Below are 20,026 nucleotides of genomic sequence, written 5' to 3'. Positions count from 1 at the left end.
TGTTTCTTTTTAACTTCTCTTGAAGTCAGAATATTGAACAGAATTCTGGTATACTGAATATATATAGTGCATGACTGAAACTTCAGCACCAACTGGGTGCTTCAGATAAAGTAATAGAATAATTATATCTAGAGCTGACAGAAATCTTTACAGGGCCTTCATTATTAAATTTGTTACAGATTTAATTATCAAAGATAGAGCTCTCCAATCTTTTTTTTTTTTTGGTAAGGCTAAATTTCTCTTTATTTACAGCTATAGGAAAACATTCTGCCTAAATCATGATGTTCATGAAAATCATATTGATGAGAACTTGAACCTTATTAAATATGGGCTTCTAACCTAATTGATTAAAGTGTGATTGTCATATGACACATGCTGTGTGCAGATGATATCAAACGTAAAAGAAACCACTTAGCAATGTGAATAGAAACAGAAAACATCCTAGTTACATTGGTGTAAAGTTTATACTATTAATGGCCCATAGGGTCTCATTACTAAAACATTGAAGTGAGAGTCTATTTTTGTAATTGTCTAATATTTACAGTTATAAACCTGCTGAGAATACTTTCAGAAACTAGCTTTTGTGCTTTTAAGTTGGTTACAGTGAATGTTAGTGTTGGGTGTGGTATGCATCAAGGACACAGGTTTGTGAACCGTGACAACTCAGTTGTAAACTAATGCCAAGTGCAACTGTAGTCCCAGCTGCTGGAGAGGATTACTTGAGCCCAGGAGGTGGAAATTGCAGTAAGCCAAGATTGCACCATTGCACTCCAGACTGGGTAACATAGTGAGACCCTGTCTCTAAAAATATATATATATATATAAAAATTAAAGCCAAAATATTGAAATAGTTACTGACATGCAGATTTGGAACTGAGAATAGAACACAATTGTATATACCCCACTGTGCAGAAAATAGCTTCCAGAAATTCTAAGAATGACCAAGGTAACTCAAATAGGGGATTGGTTGTATCCGGTAAAACAAAATCATTTGCAGTCATGTCTAAGGGAGATGAGGGTCATCTATTGGGTCATAGTCATAGATTTATAAAGAATACCGGTTAGGATTCTGTTGGTAGCAACCAAATCTAGCTAACCTAAGCAATAAAGAATTTATTTGAAGGATAAGATCAAAGGGAAGCTAAAGAACCAGACTTAGGATAGAAACTTAGCCCTCAAAGGTTTTTTTTAAGCAGAAATTGCTCAATAATCTTGCTTTTATTCCTCATGGATTAAATGAACTCCAGCTGCTTACAATGCCCATTTAAGATTTAAATGTCTGGACGTGAGTGTGCAAATTCAGGCAAAAAATCACCCCTGGCAGTCTCAGAGCTTTGAGAGGACTCGCCAGGAACTACTTTGGCTTAAATGGTTTGAGGCAAAGCAGCTGGGTTTACTGATTCATCAAGACTAAATGCAAAAGGAGTGGTAATTTATTCAAAGGAAATTGTGGGGAAGACTGTTAGAGAAACAAAATCTGACAAATGACGGAGTGGTTACTTGAAGCTGTAACTGGAATATGTTGGGTGTTGGGTATATACTAAGTGAAGGGCAATATTATAGCAAGTGGACATGCTGGAAGTATGAGCAACTTATGTATGTGGTTTGTGTGGGTGGGCCTTCAGCGACTCTTTCTTCGGATCCCATAAGCTCCATTTCCACTTGATGAATGCTACGTGGCTTGTCCATCTCTGCCTAGATGGATAGTGAACAACTTTGCATGGTGAGCAAAGGCTATCTTCTGCAAATGAAATCTCTTAGGCAACAGCTATCAGAAGAGTAGCTGTGGTAGTCTCTGTTTTAGGAAGGTGTCAGAGCTTTATCTGTCTTTAGTCAGATAAAGGGGTTTCAGAGAAAAACCTTTGCTTGCATCCTCTGTTTACCTTACTAAGGTAGATAGTATTTACATTTCCTTTAGAAAAGGACAGCTTTTCAGAGCTATTCATGCCTGCAGTTCTCAGAATAATTTAAAATATGCCAAAGAAGTATATTCTGGGGTGGCATATTCTGGCTTCCTTGCCATTAAAACTTTAGACATAAGAAGAATTGGCTGACCTGGTGCCTATCCAGTTTGCTGGTTTCCTGCCTATAAGGAAAGTTACATTGAAAACAGTGGTAGACCTGAAAGTCACATAATAGAAAATAGGAGGATAAGGAGAAAATGAACTTGCTGTTCCCAAGTAACCAAGATTTGTTTCTTCTTGCGGGGAAGACGATTGGGGAAAATATTGTGGCTTGATAAAAATGTTGATAGATATATAAGGTTTGCCATCATCTGACTAAATGATATCATATGCCTTTCAGGGTCTTTGAAAAAGATCCTGAAACAGTTTGGCATACTCCCTCAGCAACACTGACATCTTCGTGGATTTACATAGACATTTCTGAACCACTTTGTCCTACTAATTGGCACTAGGAGCCATCAGGTAACATCTGGGGAGAAAAAGAGGGGCTACAAATGGCAGCTTTGAATTGGCTATTTACACTAGTTTTATTTGAGGTGAGGATCAGTAGCAAAAACTGCATGATGCCTTCAGGATAGAAGGGAAGCAGGGACTCACAGGAAAAAGCTGCAGGACTGAAGGCTGCTGAAAGTTTCGGTGATAATAGGTAACACTTTCTGCATTAGTAGAAAAGAAGAACCCAACTGCTGCCAGCCCTGCTGGTGAAACTCCTTAGGGACACTTAACATAAGATCTGTTCCTTTGAGGAAAAGGGAACAAAGTAGCTTTTTTTTTTTTTTCTGAGACAGTCTCGCTCCGTCACCAGGCTCCAGGCTGGAGTGCAGTGGTGCGATCTCGGCTCACTGCAACCTCCGCCTCCCGGGTTCAAGCAACTCTCCTGACGCAGCCTCCTGAGTAGCCGGGACTACAGGCGGGCGCCACCACGCCCAGCCAATTTTTGTATTTTTAGTAGAGACAGGGTTTCACCATGTTGGCCAGGATGGTCTTGATCTGTTGACCTCGTGATCCACCCGCCTCAGCCTCCCAAAGTGCTGGGATTACAGGCGTGAGCCACCGCGCCCGACCACAAAGGAGCTTTATCTCAAAAAAACACCTGTGATGAAGTTCTGGGCTGAGGAGGCTCCTGAGCAACCGAGCAACCACCAAAAATGTCATTAAGTGCTTGGCTGAGACCATGTATATTACACATCCAGAGTACAATTTAGAATATGATAAGAATAGGCCTGGCATGGTGGCTCACACCTGTAATCTCAGCACTTTGGGAGGCTGAGGTGGGTGGATCATGAGGTTAGGAGTTCAAGACCAGCCTGGCCAACATGGTAAAACCCAGTCTCTACTAAAAATACAACAATTAGCTGGGCGTGGTGGCATGTGCCTGTAATCCCAGCTACTCAGGAGGCTGAGGCAGGCAAATTGCTTGAATCTGGGAGGCAGAGGTTGCGGTGAGCCGAGATCCTGCCACTGCACTCCAGTATGGATGACAGAACAAGACTCCGTCTTAAAAAAAAAAAAAAAGACATGAGTAAGGGCAAATAGTCTCAATTATAATGTTCAAGAGAGTTGCTGCTGTCTCACTCCAATTATACAAAGTCACAAAGCCCTTAAGTTGTGTGATCAGCCCACACCCAATGTTAAAGGCAGAAAAGATTCAGCCTTCACTCTGAGAAATTTATTAAAATAAACAAGCATCAGTTGTACATAGAAATAATCATTTGCACTAAGTGTCGTACTAGAGCAGAAGAGCAGTTTTAAATATATTTTTAAAATTACAAAATATATCTGGTTAAGGCACTATAATCCTGTCTCATGTTTTCAATAAATATGCTGGGTTTTTTTTGTAAGGCAGTAGTAACCGAGTATGTGAGTATAGGCACTGTAATTAAGACAAATTGCTGTGGCCATTGTATGTAATTCTCAAAAGAACTTTTGTTAAGATTAGCATTTTTAAAAATGAGAATATGAAAATTATCACAGTTTTCTCTTTCCAGTTTAGGTCTCTTCCAGAGAGACATATATTAAAAGGTGCTGTTTCTTCATATATTCCTTGGCAACAATGAATTATGCATAAAGTAAAAACATTGCCTCTCAGGAAGTAAAGTCATCAGATATCTCAGAACAGTTTGAAATCTTTGGAATAGTTAAAAAATTTTTTTTCAACTGCAATAAAATAAGTGGAGTTTAGAAAACTTGACCTTTCAGTATCCAAGACGGCAGCTTTGCTAAGCAGCTGAGGGGAATCTGCCCCAGCTCCTGTGTTGTCTGGTGCAGACAGGGCACCAGACTGGGAGTCAAGTGGACTGGGTGCTCTTTTACTGCCACCAGTACTTCCTAACAATGGCAAGTTGACAGTTTTGTTACGGTGCTCAGCAGCTTACAAAGCACATACATGTGCATCATCGCAGTTTGTTCACCTGTAAGATGAAAGGGTTGGATTCTGTTTTCTGTGGTCTTTTCTAGTTCTAGTGCCTTGCTAGTCTGATAATGTGAATTATTTTTTATTACAGCTGACGCTGCTGCAGTCAGGCCCAGCCTTTCTGCAGGACACAGTGACCACAGCAAAGAGAAGGAAAGATAACTTTCCACGACATTGCCACATTGTTTGACCCCTTGATGCAAGTCCTTTCATCAAAGCATTGTATGCTATTAAAAGTCACTGTTTAACTGGAGTACATTATTCACAGAAGGCCATTAAGACTTCTCTTCTTATTAGACAATATAACTTTTGTGTGTGGCAGAAAGAGGCTTTACAAATTTCTAAGATTAAATTCACATTATTGCACATTTTGTTTCTCCAGTCAAGTCTTTAACGTAAGATATTTGGGCAGTAAGGCTTTGTACAGGCATGAGGTAAAATATCAGGAAGAATCTTGATGTGAGCCACACTTCTTTTAGAGTGAGAAAAAAAAATTTTTTTTTTGGTGAGTTATACAGAAGAGGATGCTTAATCTGACATATTCTACAACTGCCAAATGACATTGGAAGAGTGCAGGTTGGCAAGACATGCTGGAAAATGTATTCACTTTTTGACAAGTAACTAGACATATGGTCAAACAAAGCCTTAAGAAATCTGAGACCTGCCTGCTCAGATGCAGTAGAAAATACATAGAGTTAATTTTATTCTGCAATGCATAATATTGCTTTCATCTGCAAAGATTTGGTCTTCAGTTTGACTTTGTGTGTGTATATATTTAAGTTGACTTTATAGACACAACTTTTACTTTATTTTTAAAAGATTAAAATGCATCATTGAGAAGCAATTTAATGCAAAGCATGTAATCATAAAAATAGAAAAGGTAATCAAAGAGCACTTCAGAAAGAAACTCCAGAGCCAAAGGCATTAGTTCTTCTCCAGGGACCTGTAATAATCTGTCAGGACCTTCCATGCTTTGGGGGCCATGAAGCCATCTGGGGGATTCTCTCCTTCTCGGGCAAGCTTCCTCATACGGGTTCCTGAGATGAAGTCAAACTCATTGTGCCTGTTACAGGGTAGCAACAAAGAACTCAGTGAAGGTTAACGACATCTGCCTTAAGGATTCCTGGTGTAGGTTCTAGTTTTTGAGACCCACATTCTTTCTGTAAAATGCTGCATCTTTGAAAGTGGGCAGTCCTCTAAATCTTCAGGAACTTGCAGAAGAAAAGGTAAGTAATGGCAGCTATCTATTCAGTATTTACCATGCACCTATACTGTTCCTGGGAAGTATCTTGAGGCCAGAGACTCTTCTATTTCTCTGCCTACTTCTGTGAGCCCTCAGCATGGGAAGCAAGTGCACCATAAATACTCATGCAATCTCTTTCTATGTTGCTTCCTTTCGCTTAGTGTGCTAGGCACTCCATGCATGATTAAGAATGCATGTTAGAAGAGAAATATTTATGGACCATCTACTGTATGCAAAAGACTGTACTATAACTTTAGGGGACATAAAATGTATACCACCACCTCTTGACTCTCAAGAGACTCATTCCATTTGGGAGCATGTGGCAGTGCACTGGAGAGTTTTTCAAAGGGCCCAAATTCTCCTTGTTTATTCCTGTTGTACAGATGTTGGTAAAAGAATTTTACTCTGAAAACCTACCTTGCTGGATCGTAGAAGTCCATGGCTTTTTTGGCTTTGTTGTAGGCAGCCACTCGGAATGGAATGATTTCCACAGAGGTGAGGCCAGGGGCCATGCTCAAGACCTTGCCCCCTTGAGTGGGTTCATACAGGTCCTTCTTGGTTTCAGGATGGGGCATTCCTGCAGGGTCCCTGCCCACAATGTAGAAATTGGCCCCTGCAATCATCCGGGACCTGCAGTGCCACTGGACCTAGGAAATGTCACATTAGGGACATGCTGGTTATCGTGGGTCAACTCTGTGAGTCACAATTTATGGAGACACCTTTATTCTGCTTTAAAAGTAATTCACCAATGTGAGTCAACTAAGAATTGCAAGAAAATCACTGAGGTTCTAAGACTCCCAAGCACTCTTCGTGCTTTGTTATATTAGGTAGGATAGGAGCCCTAAAGACAGGACTCCTTCCTCATAACTCAAGGTTGTATTTCTTCATCTCTTCTCCAAACAGGCTGGCAGGCCAAGAACACTCAAATGTTACTATTCTACAGAACGATGTGGATTTTACTTTCCAGTGCCTCCCTATTCAGAATAAATCACAGTTTAAAGGAAATTACAAACTCCAGTATCTCATCTGACTGCCATTAATGAACTAATTACCTTTCACATGCAGCTGCTGATTACAGTTCAACATAACACTTGCCCTCTTTAAAGCTCAGATAGCAATACAAAGGATGGAGAGGAGAGCTAGGGGCCTGGAACTTTGATCTGATTGAAGAGAATTAATTCATTAAACTCAGTTTGGGGCATTCCAAAGGGTGAGACTCTTTCTATTCATCATACTTGCGGCAAACTCGTTCAAATCCACTACACTGCTGGTACAGTGGGACAAAGAAAATCTCTGTTTGATAAGCCCACTGTGTTATGATAAAAGGGTGACATTTATCTTTTAAAGATATCCTCTCCCTTCTAATGAAGCTCATAGGGCATAGTGAGGAACTGGAACTTCTGAAATTGAATATTAGGTTAGATACAACTTGTCCTATAACCCAGTTAAGTTTCATTAGCCACATCATTCACCTCTCAACTTCCATATTCTCAAAGGCAATGTATAATAGGTTTGATTTGATGTTTCTAGCATTTTTCAAATACTAAATGGAAACAAAATTAAGTTTGATAAAGAAAAACCAGAACATTCCAGAATGTGTTCATGTGGAAGCAGAAAGGATCCCAGAGACTCATTTACTCTTCTAAGTAAAGTTTGAGTCTACATTCCTGAGTCCCAAAGCCCAGCTCTGGGAATTGCTCACCTCTGTGGGGCCAGCATATAACATGGGAGATGGAAAAATGGCAACAATGGTTGACTCGGGATCCAGGACCCCTTCCTCAAGCACAGCTGCATGCTGCTTCATCCTCCAGTCCAGAGGCACATCGTCATCCTTGGTCCAGCCGCCCAGAGGGTGCAGCAGGAGGACTGGGTGCTTGTAGCCCCTCTCCAGGAGCCTGCGGCGAGTGTCCTGCATCAACAGTGCATGGCCGTTGTGGACAGGATTGCGCAACTGGAATGCAAACACCGCATCTGGGAGAGGAAAGCAGAAGAGCCAAGGTCACAGAAATACATGGCGTCATTTCTCCACAAGAACAGGAAGGACACAGCTGTGTTTATTGTTCAGTGCATTCGTTATCCACTGGCTTTTTATTTTTTGATAGAGTCTTACTTTGTCGCCCAGACTGGAGTGCAGTGGAGTGACCTTGGGTCACTGCAACCTCCGCCTCCTGGATTCAAGCAATTCTCCTGTCTCAGTCTCCTGAGTAGTTGGGATTACAGGCGTGCACCATCACACCCAACTAATTTTTGTATTTTTAGTAGGGTTTCACCATGTTGGCCAGGCTGGTCTCGAACTCTTAAACTCAGGTGATCTGCCTGTCTTAGCCTTCTGAAGTGTTGGGATTACGGGTGTGAGCCACCGCACCAAGCCTATCCACTGGCTTTTAATAAATCAGCTGCAGAATACCCCTGGGTCTTTAGGGTGTTAATCCACAACTAACAAATACCAGATTGCTGAGAGAGGGAAGAGACGCAGAGGCAGCAAGCTCCTTAGGGAGAACCTAACTCAGTAATGAAAACATTTGTTGCCAGGACCTTTCCTGTACACAAGGCTCAGGCAGGGCCAGTGTTAATTAGTCCTCTTGTACTAGGGAGCCTGGAGAGGGGTGAATAATTGTGAGGAATATTTTTTGGGGCCCGTGCAAGGGGCAACAATCTAAAGATAGAAAAAAATTTCCCCTTCACTTTAAAGAAATCTCCAAAACTACTCCACTTAGTGATGGACTCCTGAGAGCCTTATTTTTTTTTTTTTTCTGGTAATGAAATAACTTTTATGTCTATAATATGAAAAACTTGAGAAATACAGAAAAGCCCAAAATAGAATATAAACACAACCAATAATCCTATTATTACTTTTTCTCCCTCTTTTTCAAAATATATGCAATAAAGAGTAAAACTCTTGGTCCAAACTCCATCCCCTGGAAGTAGCCACTGTAATCTGCAGTTTGGGGCATGTGGTGTCAGAGACTTTTCTGCTTCTACCCACAGAAGTAGGTTAGGGATTTTGGAATTATGGTGATACTGTTTTCTAAAATATGATTATGCTTTACATATTGTTCTGCAATTTGTTTTTCAACTTAATAAACATACTTTAGGTATGTTTCTGTATCAGTGAATATTTTGAACTGTTTCTTGAATAGTGTTCTAATACATAGATGTAGTACAAGTTTATAAAACTGTTTCTATATTATAGACATGCCAATAGAAGATGTTTTCAGGGTTTGTTTGTTTGTTTGTTTGTTTGAGATGAAGTCTCTCCCTGTACCCAGGCTAGAGTGCAGTGGAGTGATCTTGGCTCACTGCAATCTCCACCTCCCGGGTTCAGGAGATTTTCCTGCCTCAGCCTCCTGAGTAGCTGGGTCTACAGGCACCCCCCACCATGCCCGGCTAATTTTTGTATTTTTTTGTAGAGACAGTGTTTCACCATATTAGCCAGGATGGTCTCGATCTCTTGACCTTGTGATTCGCCCGCCTCACGCCTGTAATCCCAGCACTTTGGGAGGCCGAGGTGGGTGGATCATCTGAGGTGAGGAGTTCAAGACCAGCCTGACCAACATGTTGAAATCACGTTTCTACTAAAAATACAAAAATTAACTGGGCATGGTTGTGCGTGCCTAATCCAAGCTACTTGGGAGGCTGAGGCAGGAGAATTGCTTGAACCTGAGAGACAGAGGTTGCAGTGAGCCAAGATCGTGCCATTGCACTCCAGCCTGGTGACAGAGCAAGACTCCATCTCAAAAAAATAAAAATAAATAAATAAATAAAATGCACTAGGGCTAGCTTACATACCAGCATTCATTTCTTTACATTTCTGTTTGAGCTCCAGAGGTGTCAGACGGTATTGGTCCAGCCCATCATTCCACCTTATTCTCTCCAGCACCTGAAGGTCTCCACCAACCAGCCAGTCCCCACTTTCCATCACCATCTAGAAAGAACATTATTATAATTGCTAATGATTAATAGTGATTTCTATTTTATCTGAAAAATTTTCTCCTTTTAGACCATTTCGGGTTACAGGTAAAGAACTGCCTTTAGTTCTTCAGCATTTCCGGGACAATATTTCTCAAACTTTTAGTCTCTAGAACCCTTTATGCTCTTAAAAAATTACTGAGGACACCCCACCACACTTTCATTTTTGTGGGTTATAGCTCATAAATTTAAACCAAGAACCTTTAAAAATATTTATTAATGCATCTAAAGCTAACATTAATAAACCTATTGCATGTTAATGTAACAGTTTTAGAGAAAAATAAACATTTTCCTCCCCAAATGTAGGAAGTTTGATATTGTTTTACATATTTGCAATCTTTTTAATGTCTGACTTAATAGAAGACAGCTGGATTCTCATATCTACATCTACATTTAATCTGTAGTAATACATTGTTTTGGCTGAAGTATAAAAAGAAAGTCCAACTACAGGTAGGTAGCTGGAAAAGGGAAGAGGATTTGGATAGTCTTTCTGTATAATTACGGATATTTTTATTTGATACTACACCAAAACTCAACAAGCATGTTATCTTAAAGGTAAGTTGCACTGTGGAATCTGAAGCCATATTAATGCACTTTTCATACTTGGTTACATTAAAAATTCATTGTGCTTTGGATGAATGATTTACCCATGAATGATTCTGAAATGTTACATATTGGCCAATTAGAAACTATTCACCGAGTCTGTAAGTCTTCCAAATGTTGACATATTTCATTACAGGATTTTTAAACACACACATTTGTTACTATTACTACCAATCTTATCAAAAAGTTTTCTAAGTACTGGGAAGCTGCCAAGCTTATGGTGGCAAATAAAAATTTCCCAAAAATCTTTTGCTTGAAACCTCAAGATTTATCATTGGCAATGAATACCCTCAGCTGTTTTCCTTGAATTATCGGGTTCGCCTTGTTCATTTTGAAAATATCTACCAAATATTCACATCTGAATAACCACAGTTTATCACTCATTCTTTCAAGTAAACCTGGTGATCCATGAAAAAAAATAGTGGCTAGTTTTGCTTGTAGCACAAAGCATCATACAAGTACTTTTCCTTAAGACAACCACTGCACATTGGTAGATTAGCAGAAGTACTTTAATGTGCACTTCCTCTTTTGTAATGGAATGTTAAAAAGACACAGACTCAAAGGCCAAGATTTAATAATCGTTTTTACAGCTTCATCAAGAACACTCTTAGGCGAAGCTAGCATTGCTTTTACTGCAACTGCATGGTGATGATAGTTGTCACTGTCTCGAGTCTAAAGTGCCAGCAGTTTTAGCCACTATTGCTTTTGTATCAGCAATTCAAATGTCAACACAGAGAAAAAGGCAAAGAATGTCCTAGTATTATGAACACAGTTTTGAGCTTGGGGATTCTCTAGAAAGGTCTTAGGGACCCTCAGGATTTTGTAAACCATACTTGAGAACTGCTGCTAGCACATTCCTAATACAGTCTGATGTATCTTAGACTATTTTCAATAAGGACCTAAATTAGAGACCCTGGGGAGAAAATCAGACAAGCTGTTTTCTATCAGTTAATTATTACTGAGCACAACTTCTACGGATAGTCTCAAAAGAAGCAGCCTTCTTCAATTATATCTGATTTTAAAACAAAAGAAAATCTCTAAAGAGCAGCAAAAAAGTAGACAAATCCACATTTAAGGCTAAACATAGACTAGTCGCTAAAACCCTATTTTTTCAAATAATCTTTGATGAGGGTACCAGGACCACTCGATGGGGGAAAGGACAGTCTCTTCAACAAATAATATTGGGAAAATTGGATATCCACATGCAAAGGAATGAAGTCGGACCTTTATCTTACACCATATACAAAATTTAACTCAAAATGGATGAAAGACCTGAAAGTAAGATGTAAAACTAATAAACTCTTATAAAAAATATAAGGGAAAAAGATTTATGATATTAGAGTTGGAAATGATTTCTTAGACATGACATCAAAAACATGGGCAACAAAAGCAAAAATAAATTGGAACTATTTCAAACATATGTGCATCAAAGAATATAACAGAGTGAAAAGGCAACCTATAGAAAGTGAGAAAATATTTGAAAATCATATTATCTGATAGGTGTTAACATCTAGACTATGTAAAGAACTCCTAAAACTCAATGGCAAAAAAATTAACTGAATTAAGAAATGGGGAAAAGACTTTAATGTACATCCCTTGAGATGATCTACAAATGGCCAAAAGCATGTAAGATGTTAGCATTATTAATTATGAGAAATGCAAATCAAAACCACAATGAGATATCACCTCCCAACCATTAGGATGGCTACTGTTAAAAAACAAAATGGCTGGGCACAGTGGCTCATGCCTGTGATCCCAGCACGAGCCAGCGTGGGTGGGTTGCTTAAGCCCAGGAGTTTGAGACCCGCCTGGCAATATGGTGAAATCCCATCTCTGCAAAACATAAAAATTAGCCGGGTGTGGTGGTGCATGCCTGTAGTCCCAGCTACCTGAGAGGCTGAGGTGGGAGGATCACCTGAGCCTGGGAAGGTTGGGGCTGCAGTGAGCCATGATTGCATCACTGCACTTCAGCTTGGGTGACAAAGAGAGACCCTGTCTTATACACACACACACACAAACTAAAAGAAAAAATTACACAAAGAAAAAAATAGCAAGTGTTGGTGTTGGTGAGAATGTAGAAAAATAAAAATTGGAATCCTTGTACACTGTTAGTGTGATTGCAAAAGGTGCAACCACTATGGAAAACAGTATGGAGTTTCTTCAATGAATTAAAAATGGAACTACCATATGATCTAGCAATCCTACTTATGGGTGTATATTCAAAGGAAATGAAAGGGTGTTGAAGGAATATATGCATACTCATGTTCATAGCAGCATTATTCAAATAGCCAAGAGGTGGAAGCAACCCAAGTGAATGGGTAAATAAAATGTGATATATACATACAAGGGAATATCATTCATCCTTTAAAAGGAAGGAAATCTGAGAAAACACTGAACATCTGTTTGTTAAAAAAAAAAAAAAAAATGAAGGAAATCTTGTCACATGCTACAACATGGCTGAACCTTGAGGACATTATGCTAAGTGAAATAAGCCAATCACAAAAGGCAAATATTACATGATTCTACTTATGTGAGGTATCTAAAGTAGTCGAATTCATAGAGACAGAGAGTGGAATGGTAGTTACCAGGGGCTGGAGGAAGGAAGAAGAGGGGAGTTGTTTTTGATTTTGTTTGAAACAATTCTCATTCTGTCACCCAAGTTGACATGCAGTAAATCATTGCAGCCTCTACCTCCTGGGCTTAAGCAGTTCTCCCACCTCAATCTCCTAAGCAGATGGGACTCAAACACACCACCACACCTGGCTAATTGAAAATTTTTTTTGTAGAGACAGGGTTTCACTATGATAACCAGGTAAGTCCCAAACTCCTCAGCTCAAGCAGTCCTCCTACTTTGTGCCTTCCAAAGTGTTGGGATTACAAGTATGAGCCACCATGCCTAGCCAGTGGAGTTGTTTAATGGGTATAGAGCTTCCATTTTGCAAGATGACAAAGCTCTGAAGATCTGGTTCACAACAATATGAATATACTTAATATTACTGAGTTGCATACTTACAAATGTTTAATATGATAAATGTTATGTGCTGTTTTTTACCCTATATTTCTTTTTTTTAAAAAAAGAACCATTTTTTTAACTCACTGAGGATTTCGTTGAGGTTACTAGCAATACTCGCACTTTTCTATTCCCAGTCTCAGCTAAAAATGTGACTTCAGAGAAAGGTGGGTGTGAAGAGCACCTGGAGACCTCTAGAAGAACCACCTTCATAGTATCCCGCACATTAGATGTCCCAACTCTGGCCCCCTTTGGTTTTGTTCATCCCATAAAAGTAAGGAGACACTTGGTAGGAAGATGTAAGCAGAATTATTACCTACTCTTTTGATCATAATTGGGGTACCCAGGACTCTGGAATTTCCTGCCCAATCAACTCTAAGCTTGCTGCTAGGGCCTGGGAGAGCTTTATCTCCCAACCTGTCTTTCCAGGGTGGACCACGCACACTTAGAACAGCCCTAGTTCTGAGGGTGAGCTAAGCAGGGAGGGTCTACAGAGAGGTTGTGGATAGAGCTCAGGCATGCAGCCTGGGGTGCCCACAATCAATCCAGAGGACCCACACAGCACAGGAGGAGGCCAAGCATAATAGGAGAAGGGAGAGTTGGTGAAAGGCCAAGGGTCAACTCTCCACACACTACCATACTCTGATGCAGAACCCAGAAGTCTAAATTTGAACCTGGCTTTCCAGTTTGTGATCAAGGCATAGTTAAAGTAGAAGGATCAAACATATTTTATTTAGCAGTTTGTTAGTTATTCTTGTAATTTTTAAATATGATGCATGGATCTCCATTTGTATTCTTGCTCTGGGCCCACAAATGTTAGGAGTGAGCCAGGGTTGAAGAATGGTCAAACTAATGAAAAAGAAAAACATGACAACCTTTGTTTTCTATAAGTTTAAATATGTTTCATCTGTTATTGAATTATAATCAATTACAGAGCTGTGTCTCTCCTGAGTCACCGATACAAATACTTACAATCTCACTCCTCAGTCAAACATAAAATGATTTTACAATCCTTCCCCTGCTCAAACCCTATATACCTTTCACCACTGTACAAAGACAACTTGATTACCTGAAATGTTAGCAGAGAAGAGGGAGGCCAGAGTGAGTGAGAGAAAGCTGATTTGAAATGCCTAGTAGGAAGACATGAAGATAGTGGCGGTGGACCTCGTTCACAGTCCCTGTTATGACCAGATATTGGGGCTTACCATGACCTGCATTCCAGAAAGTTTCAGGGAGTGGGGGATTGGGATAGAGCAGTGGTTCTAAACAGAGGCTGATTTAGTCATTCCTGGTGACACTTGACGATATCCGAAGATAATTTTGACTGTGACAACTGCAATGCTACTGGCATCTAGTGTACAGAAGCTAGGGATGCTACTAAATATCCTACATTGCACAGAACTGCTCTCTCAGTGAAGAATTATCTAGTCCGAAATGTCAACAGTGCTGAGGCTGAGAAACCCTCAGCACTGAGGGTAGACAGAATGTAATTATGCAAGGTATTTGGTTGTGTTTTCATGGCCTCTTTTCTAAATTCTGTGCTCAGTCAACCAGAATAGTTTCAAATGCCCATACCTATATATATACTTTCTCCTCATTGCTTAGAGTTGGACTATCAACACAATTTTGAGTTGACCCCCAACCCCTTGAGGATGCAGTAATTTATTCTGGACACTAGAGGTCCACCCTATATTGCTCTATCTATTGAGGAAGAGGGCATCAAACCAAATTCATCCACCACCAGCCAAAAAACCTGTGTTTGAAAAGAAATGTTAAAATTATGTGTTTGGCATTTCTGTGATGGGGAGGGACAAAGAGCATCTCTATCCCCAAGTTGGTCCAACTATTGCCAGAGCTGTGTCCAGTGGTGAGGAAGGGAGATCCAGGGGCTCTGCTTAATTTCCCAGGGTTTTGTGGCTTAGAAGTTCCCGCCCCTCCAACCTTCCTGCCAAAGAAAGCAGGGGGCCACAGCTAGGGGATTTGCAGAACTGTGCACCAAAAGGAATGAGGATCAGGCTTCAGAACCCCGGTGAGGTAGCAAATAGGGAATTGGGCTAGGAATCACATACAACAAGAATGCAAAAAGGACAGGGTGAGCTGAACCACTAGGGTGAAGACTAAGAAAGCTATAAGGAATAGGCTTGAAGGGGCCAAGGAGAGGAAGACTCAAAAGAAACAATCTGGAGAAGATGAGGGAATGCATTAATTGGAAAGGGAGGAGCCGCTGAGGGTGGGAAGGTGAAAAAGAATGCAAAAAGGGAGAGGAGAGAAGGGAAAGAAACCAGAAAGAAGGAAAGAAATGATGAGTTCAGGAAGATAAGGTCATGATGAAAGGGGGCAGAGAACAGAATAGAATCAAAGAGAAGCAAAACTAATGCATACAAGAGGAGAATATATATATATACATACATATATGCACACACACATACACATGTATATTCTCTTGTGTGTATATATATATATATATATATGCGCATTCATTTCTCTGATATCAGTCATAGTCACACAATCTGGGGCTTTAAGGAACCTGTAGATAATGTAGATTTAAATGTCCTCATTTTAGAAAACAAGGCAGTTTTACAGAGGGGAAGTGGCTGAGTTCAAGTGCACAGAGCTTTCTTACCAAAACCAGGACCCAAATCTCAGACTTCTGCAAACCATATTATTCTTCCCACTGCACCCACTGCCTCTCATCAGTGGCCCCCATGTTGACATTTCAGCTTCACCTGTCACAGGTATGAACAGGGAAAGTCCAAATTACTCTGGAAGGACAAAGAAGGGGCACTCAGTCATGCTTATGTGTCACGGGAGTCGGGGCTGACTTTTGAAAGGAGGTAATAAGGTGCAGAGGCAGAGGTGGAAGAAACAGTGTACCAGGTTGAAGGATGAGTACGTGTAAAAGTCAGAGAGAGCATGATCGAATGAGCAGCTCTAGAAAGACTGCAGGAGGGAATATGTTGGTTGGTGGTGGCAAGAGGCGTTGCAGTAAATCGTATCTTTTTTGTATTATTATTATTATTTTTAGTAGAGATGGGGTTTCACCATGTTGGCCAGTATGGTCTCGATCTCCTGACCTCGTGATACGCCCGCCTCGGCCTCCCAAAGTGCTGGGATTACAGGCATGAGCCACCGAGCCTGGCAGTAAATCATATCTTAATAAAGGGGTTTCCGAAGAAAGGTTGAATAATTCACTTTAGCTAAAGAGTGGAGATTAGGCGGGAGTAAGACAAGAGACAGGGAAGAAATGAAATGTCCTGACCCAAGATGGAACAGAAGAGGAGTGAACAAATTCAAGCACTACCTGAAAGCTACATTTGGCAGGACTTGGTGACTGAATGAACAAGCGGAGAAGAGAGAAGCAAGAATGGCAACCAGGTTTTGGCCATAAGCCACCATCGGGATGGTGAAGTTGTCACTGAGATAGGAGACACAGTAGGGGGAATAGGCTTGGGGAGAGGTTAAACATGTTGAGTTTGAGGTACTTGCAGGACATATGCAGGTGGGGCCATAAAGAAAACAGCTCCAATGATCTAATTCAATGGTTCTCAACCTTCACAGCACATCAGAATCACGAAGAGCTTTAACTACCTACCCCTCAACAATAAGACCTGACTCAAAGTCAATTAAATGAGAATCTGTGAGGATGGGATCTAGTCACTGGTAATTTGTAAAGCTCTTCAGGTGATTCTGTTGCTATAACTAACCATACGGTTTTCACTGTGGAGCTAAAGGCTATAAAACTCTCATTCCTGTCTTTCATTGAGAAGTCATATTCTGTTCTCTTGTTTTGTGCAAGAAAATGTAGAATGCAAAACAGGAGTAATGATTCTTAGTTACTGCACCAGGAGCATTGTGAGAAATAATTACTACTTGGAAAATCTTTGGGAGCCATAGATGAAAGGCAACAGAGCCCCACCAAGCATTAGTTCTACCAGTTTCACCTGCTCCTCCTGATGATTTCATCTGAGCGAATGGCACATGGTTCTATATTTAGTGACACCAGAGAGAGGGTTGGATGCCTTGAATGGAAGATCAAGGGTGACGCTGGTGATAAGCTCTGTAACAAAGGCAGACCATTTCCTAGTGACTCTATTTTCTTGGCAAATATCACTCCCAGTGCCATATGGAAAAAGAATAAGGCCCAGGATTATACTTTTGGAAGTAATTACTGTTAGAAGCTATGAGGTTCTAAAAATATATATTAAAGTGTTTCTGTGGGTTTCAGAGTGCTAAAAAAAGGACAAAACAAAAAGAATCATTTTGCCAATAAAATTTTTCTGTTTGGTACATGTAACCATCTTCAGTCTCTTTTACTTTTGCACATGGTGTCTGCAGGGTGAGTGGCTTTCTCTCTCTGGTTATCCAAGGCTCATTTCTCACCATTAGCTCCCTGGGAATGTTTATCGAGTCCTTCTAATGACCTAAAGGTACAGAGTTACTGACAATATTGTCAAAGCCACAAGTCATGCCACCACTCTCCCTGGCTTCTAAGAAATTCTAAAATTCTGAGTTCCATCTGCCAACATACATTGTAAGGCATAATGAAAAAAATACAGGCATACCTCAGAGACATTGCTGGTTCAGTTCCAGACCACTGCAATAAAGTGAATAGTGTAATAAATGGAATCACACAATTTTTTTGGTTTCCCAGTGCATTTGAGAGTTATATTTACACTATACTATAGTCTACTAAGTGTGCAATGGCATTATGTCTTTAAAATGTAATATATCTTAATTTTCTTTCTTTCTTTTTTTTTTTTTTTTTTGAGAAAGGATCTCACTCCTATAGCCCAGGTTCAGTGATGCAATCATGTCTCACTGCAGCCTCAACTTCCCAGGCTCAGGTGATCCTCCCACCTCAGCCTCCTAAGTAGTTGGTACTACAGGTGTGCACCACCATGCCCAGCTAAATTTTTGTATTTTTAGTAGGGAGAGAGTTTTGTCATGTTGCCTAGGCTGGTCTCAAACTTCTAGGATGAAACAATCCACGCACTTGGCCTCCAAAGTGTTGGAATTACAGGTGTGAGCCACCACGCCCAGCCTACTTTAATTTTAAAATACCTTTTTGCTAAAAATGCTAATGATCTTCTGAGCCTTCAGAGTTGTAATCATTCTGCTGGTGGAGGGTCATGCCTTGTGTTAATGGTTGCTGACAATTCAGGTGATGGTTGCTTAAGGCTGGGGTGGCTGTGGCAATTTATTAAAATAAGACAATAATGAAGTTTATCACATCAATTGACTCCTTATGCCATGAAAGATTTCTCTGTGGCATGAGATGCTGTTTGATAGCATTTTACCCATGGTAGAGCTTCTTTCAAAATTGGAGTCAGTCCTCTCAAAGGTTGTCACTGTTTTATCAACTAAGTTTACATAATATCCTTTGTTGCCATTTCAAGAGCATCTTCACCAGGAGTAGATTCCACCTCAGAAAACTGATTTATTTGCTCATCCATAGGAAGCAACTCCTCATCCTTTCAAGTTCTATCATGAGAGTGCAGCAATTCAGTCACTTCTTCAGGCTCCGCTTCTAATTCTAGTTCTTTTGCTATTTCCACCACATCTGCAGTTACTTCTTCGACTGAAGTCTTGAATCCCTCAAAGTCATCCATGAGGGATGAAATCAACTTCTTCCAAACTCCCATTAATGTTGATATTTTAACTTCTTCCCATGAACCTCAAATGTTCTTAATGGCATCCAGAATGATGAATCCCTTCCAGAAGGTTTTCAGTTTACTTTGCCCACATCCATCTGAGAAATCACCATCTAGAGCAGCTATATCCTTACAAAATGTATTTCTTTCTTCTTTTCTTCGAAATTTTTTTCCAAAAACTGCACCAACATAAAGCAGAGCTTTAGTTGATGCGAGTGTGTTGTTTAGGTGTTAGCAGTACTGCCCTCACTATGTGCTCATTGGACAGTAATGCAACCCCAAGAAAAGGATGATTACAAAATGTATTTCTTAAACAATAAGACCTGAAAGTTGAAATTACTCTTTGATACATGGGCTACAGAATGGATATTTTGTTATGCATGAAAACAAATTAATCTCCTTGTACATATTCATCAAAGTTCTTGGGTAACTAGGCACACTGCCAATCAGCAGTGATATTTTTAAATGAATCTTTTTTTGAGAGTCAGTCTCAATAGTGGGCTTAAAATATTCAGGAAACCATGCTGTAAACAGATGTGCTATCATCCATGCTTTGTTTTTCCATTTAAAGAACACAGGAAGAATAAATTCAGCAAAATCCTTAAGGACCCTAGGATTTTCAGAATAGCCAATGAAACTTGGCTTCAACTTAAACTCACCAGCTATATTAGCTCCTAACAAGAGAGTCAGTCTGTCCTTTTAAGCTTTGAAGCCAGGCATTGACTTCTCTAGCTATGAAAGTCCTAGGTGGCATCTTCTTCCAGTAGAAGGCTGTTTCTTCTACAGTGAAAATCTGTTGTTAGTGTAGCTACCTTCATCAATTGTCTTAGATCTTCTGGATAATGCTGCAGCTCCTACATCAGCACTTACTGCATCATCCTGCACTCTTATTTTATAGAGATGGCTTTTTTCCTTAAACCTTATGAACCAACCTCTGCTGGCTTCCAACTTTTCTTCTGCAGCTTCCTCACCTCTCTCAACTTCATAGAACTGAAGAGAGTTAGGGCTTTGCTCTGGATCAGGTGTTCTGGCTTAAGGGAATGTTGTGGCTAGTTGGACGAGATCACTCAAACCTCCTCCATATCCATTAAGGAAACCAAAATATTTCACCCCAAAATATATTTCCTTGACATAGTTCAAGATGGCTATTCAGAAGGGCTGGAATATAAAAAT

At 40.2% G+C, this 20,026-nt stretch overlaps 1 protein-coding gene and 1 non-coding gene across 3 annotated transcripts in view; both read right to left on the bottom strand.

Annotated features, from left to right (window-relative positions):
• Positions 1–3,618: 3,618 nt before the first annotated feature.
• The window catches only part of PAPSS2 (3'-phosphoadenosine 5'-phosphosulfate synthase 2), an 88,916-nt gene continuing 72,508 nt past the window's right edge, over positions 3,619–20,026 (bottom strand). For both annotated transcript variants that reach the window (XM_017536369.2, XM_017536370.2), the window contains 4 exons: positions 9,410–9,545; positions 7,323–7,591; positions 6,038–6,267; positions 3,619–5,440 (listed from right to left, as the gene is read on the bottom strand). In XM_017536369.2, coding sequence (XP_017391858.1) covers positions 5,302–5,440; positions 6,038–6,267; positions 7,323–7,591; positions 9,410–9,545 — 774 coding nt within the window. In that variant the 3' untranslated portion in view covers positions 3,619–5,301. The remainder of the gene's footprint in view (positions 5,441–6,037; positions 6,268–7,322; positions 7,592–9,409; positions 9,546–20,026) is intronic.
• Positions 19,022–19,147, bottom strand: LOC119472382. Its single transcript, XR_005201524.1, has one exon. It is a non-coding gene; the product is annotated as a U4atac minor spliceosomal RNA (small nuclear RNA).

This window comes from Cebus imitator, unplaced genomic scaffold (genome assembly GCF_001604975.1).
Source record: "Cebus imitator isolate Cc_AM_T3 unplaced genomic scaffold, Cebus_imitator-1.0 Scaffold97, whole genome shotgun sequence".
Classification (NCBI taxonomy): Eukaryota; Metazoa; Chordata; class Mammalia; order Primates; family Cebidae; genus Cebus; species Cebus imitator.
Note: the sequence above shows the minus strand (reverse complement) of the source record. Positions and strands in the feature narration are given on the sequence as shown.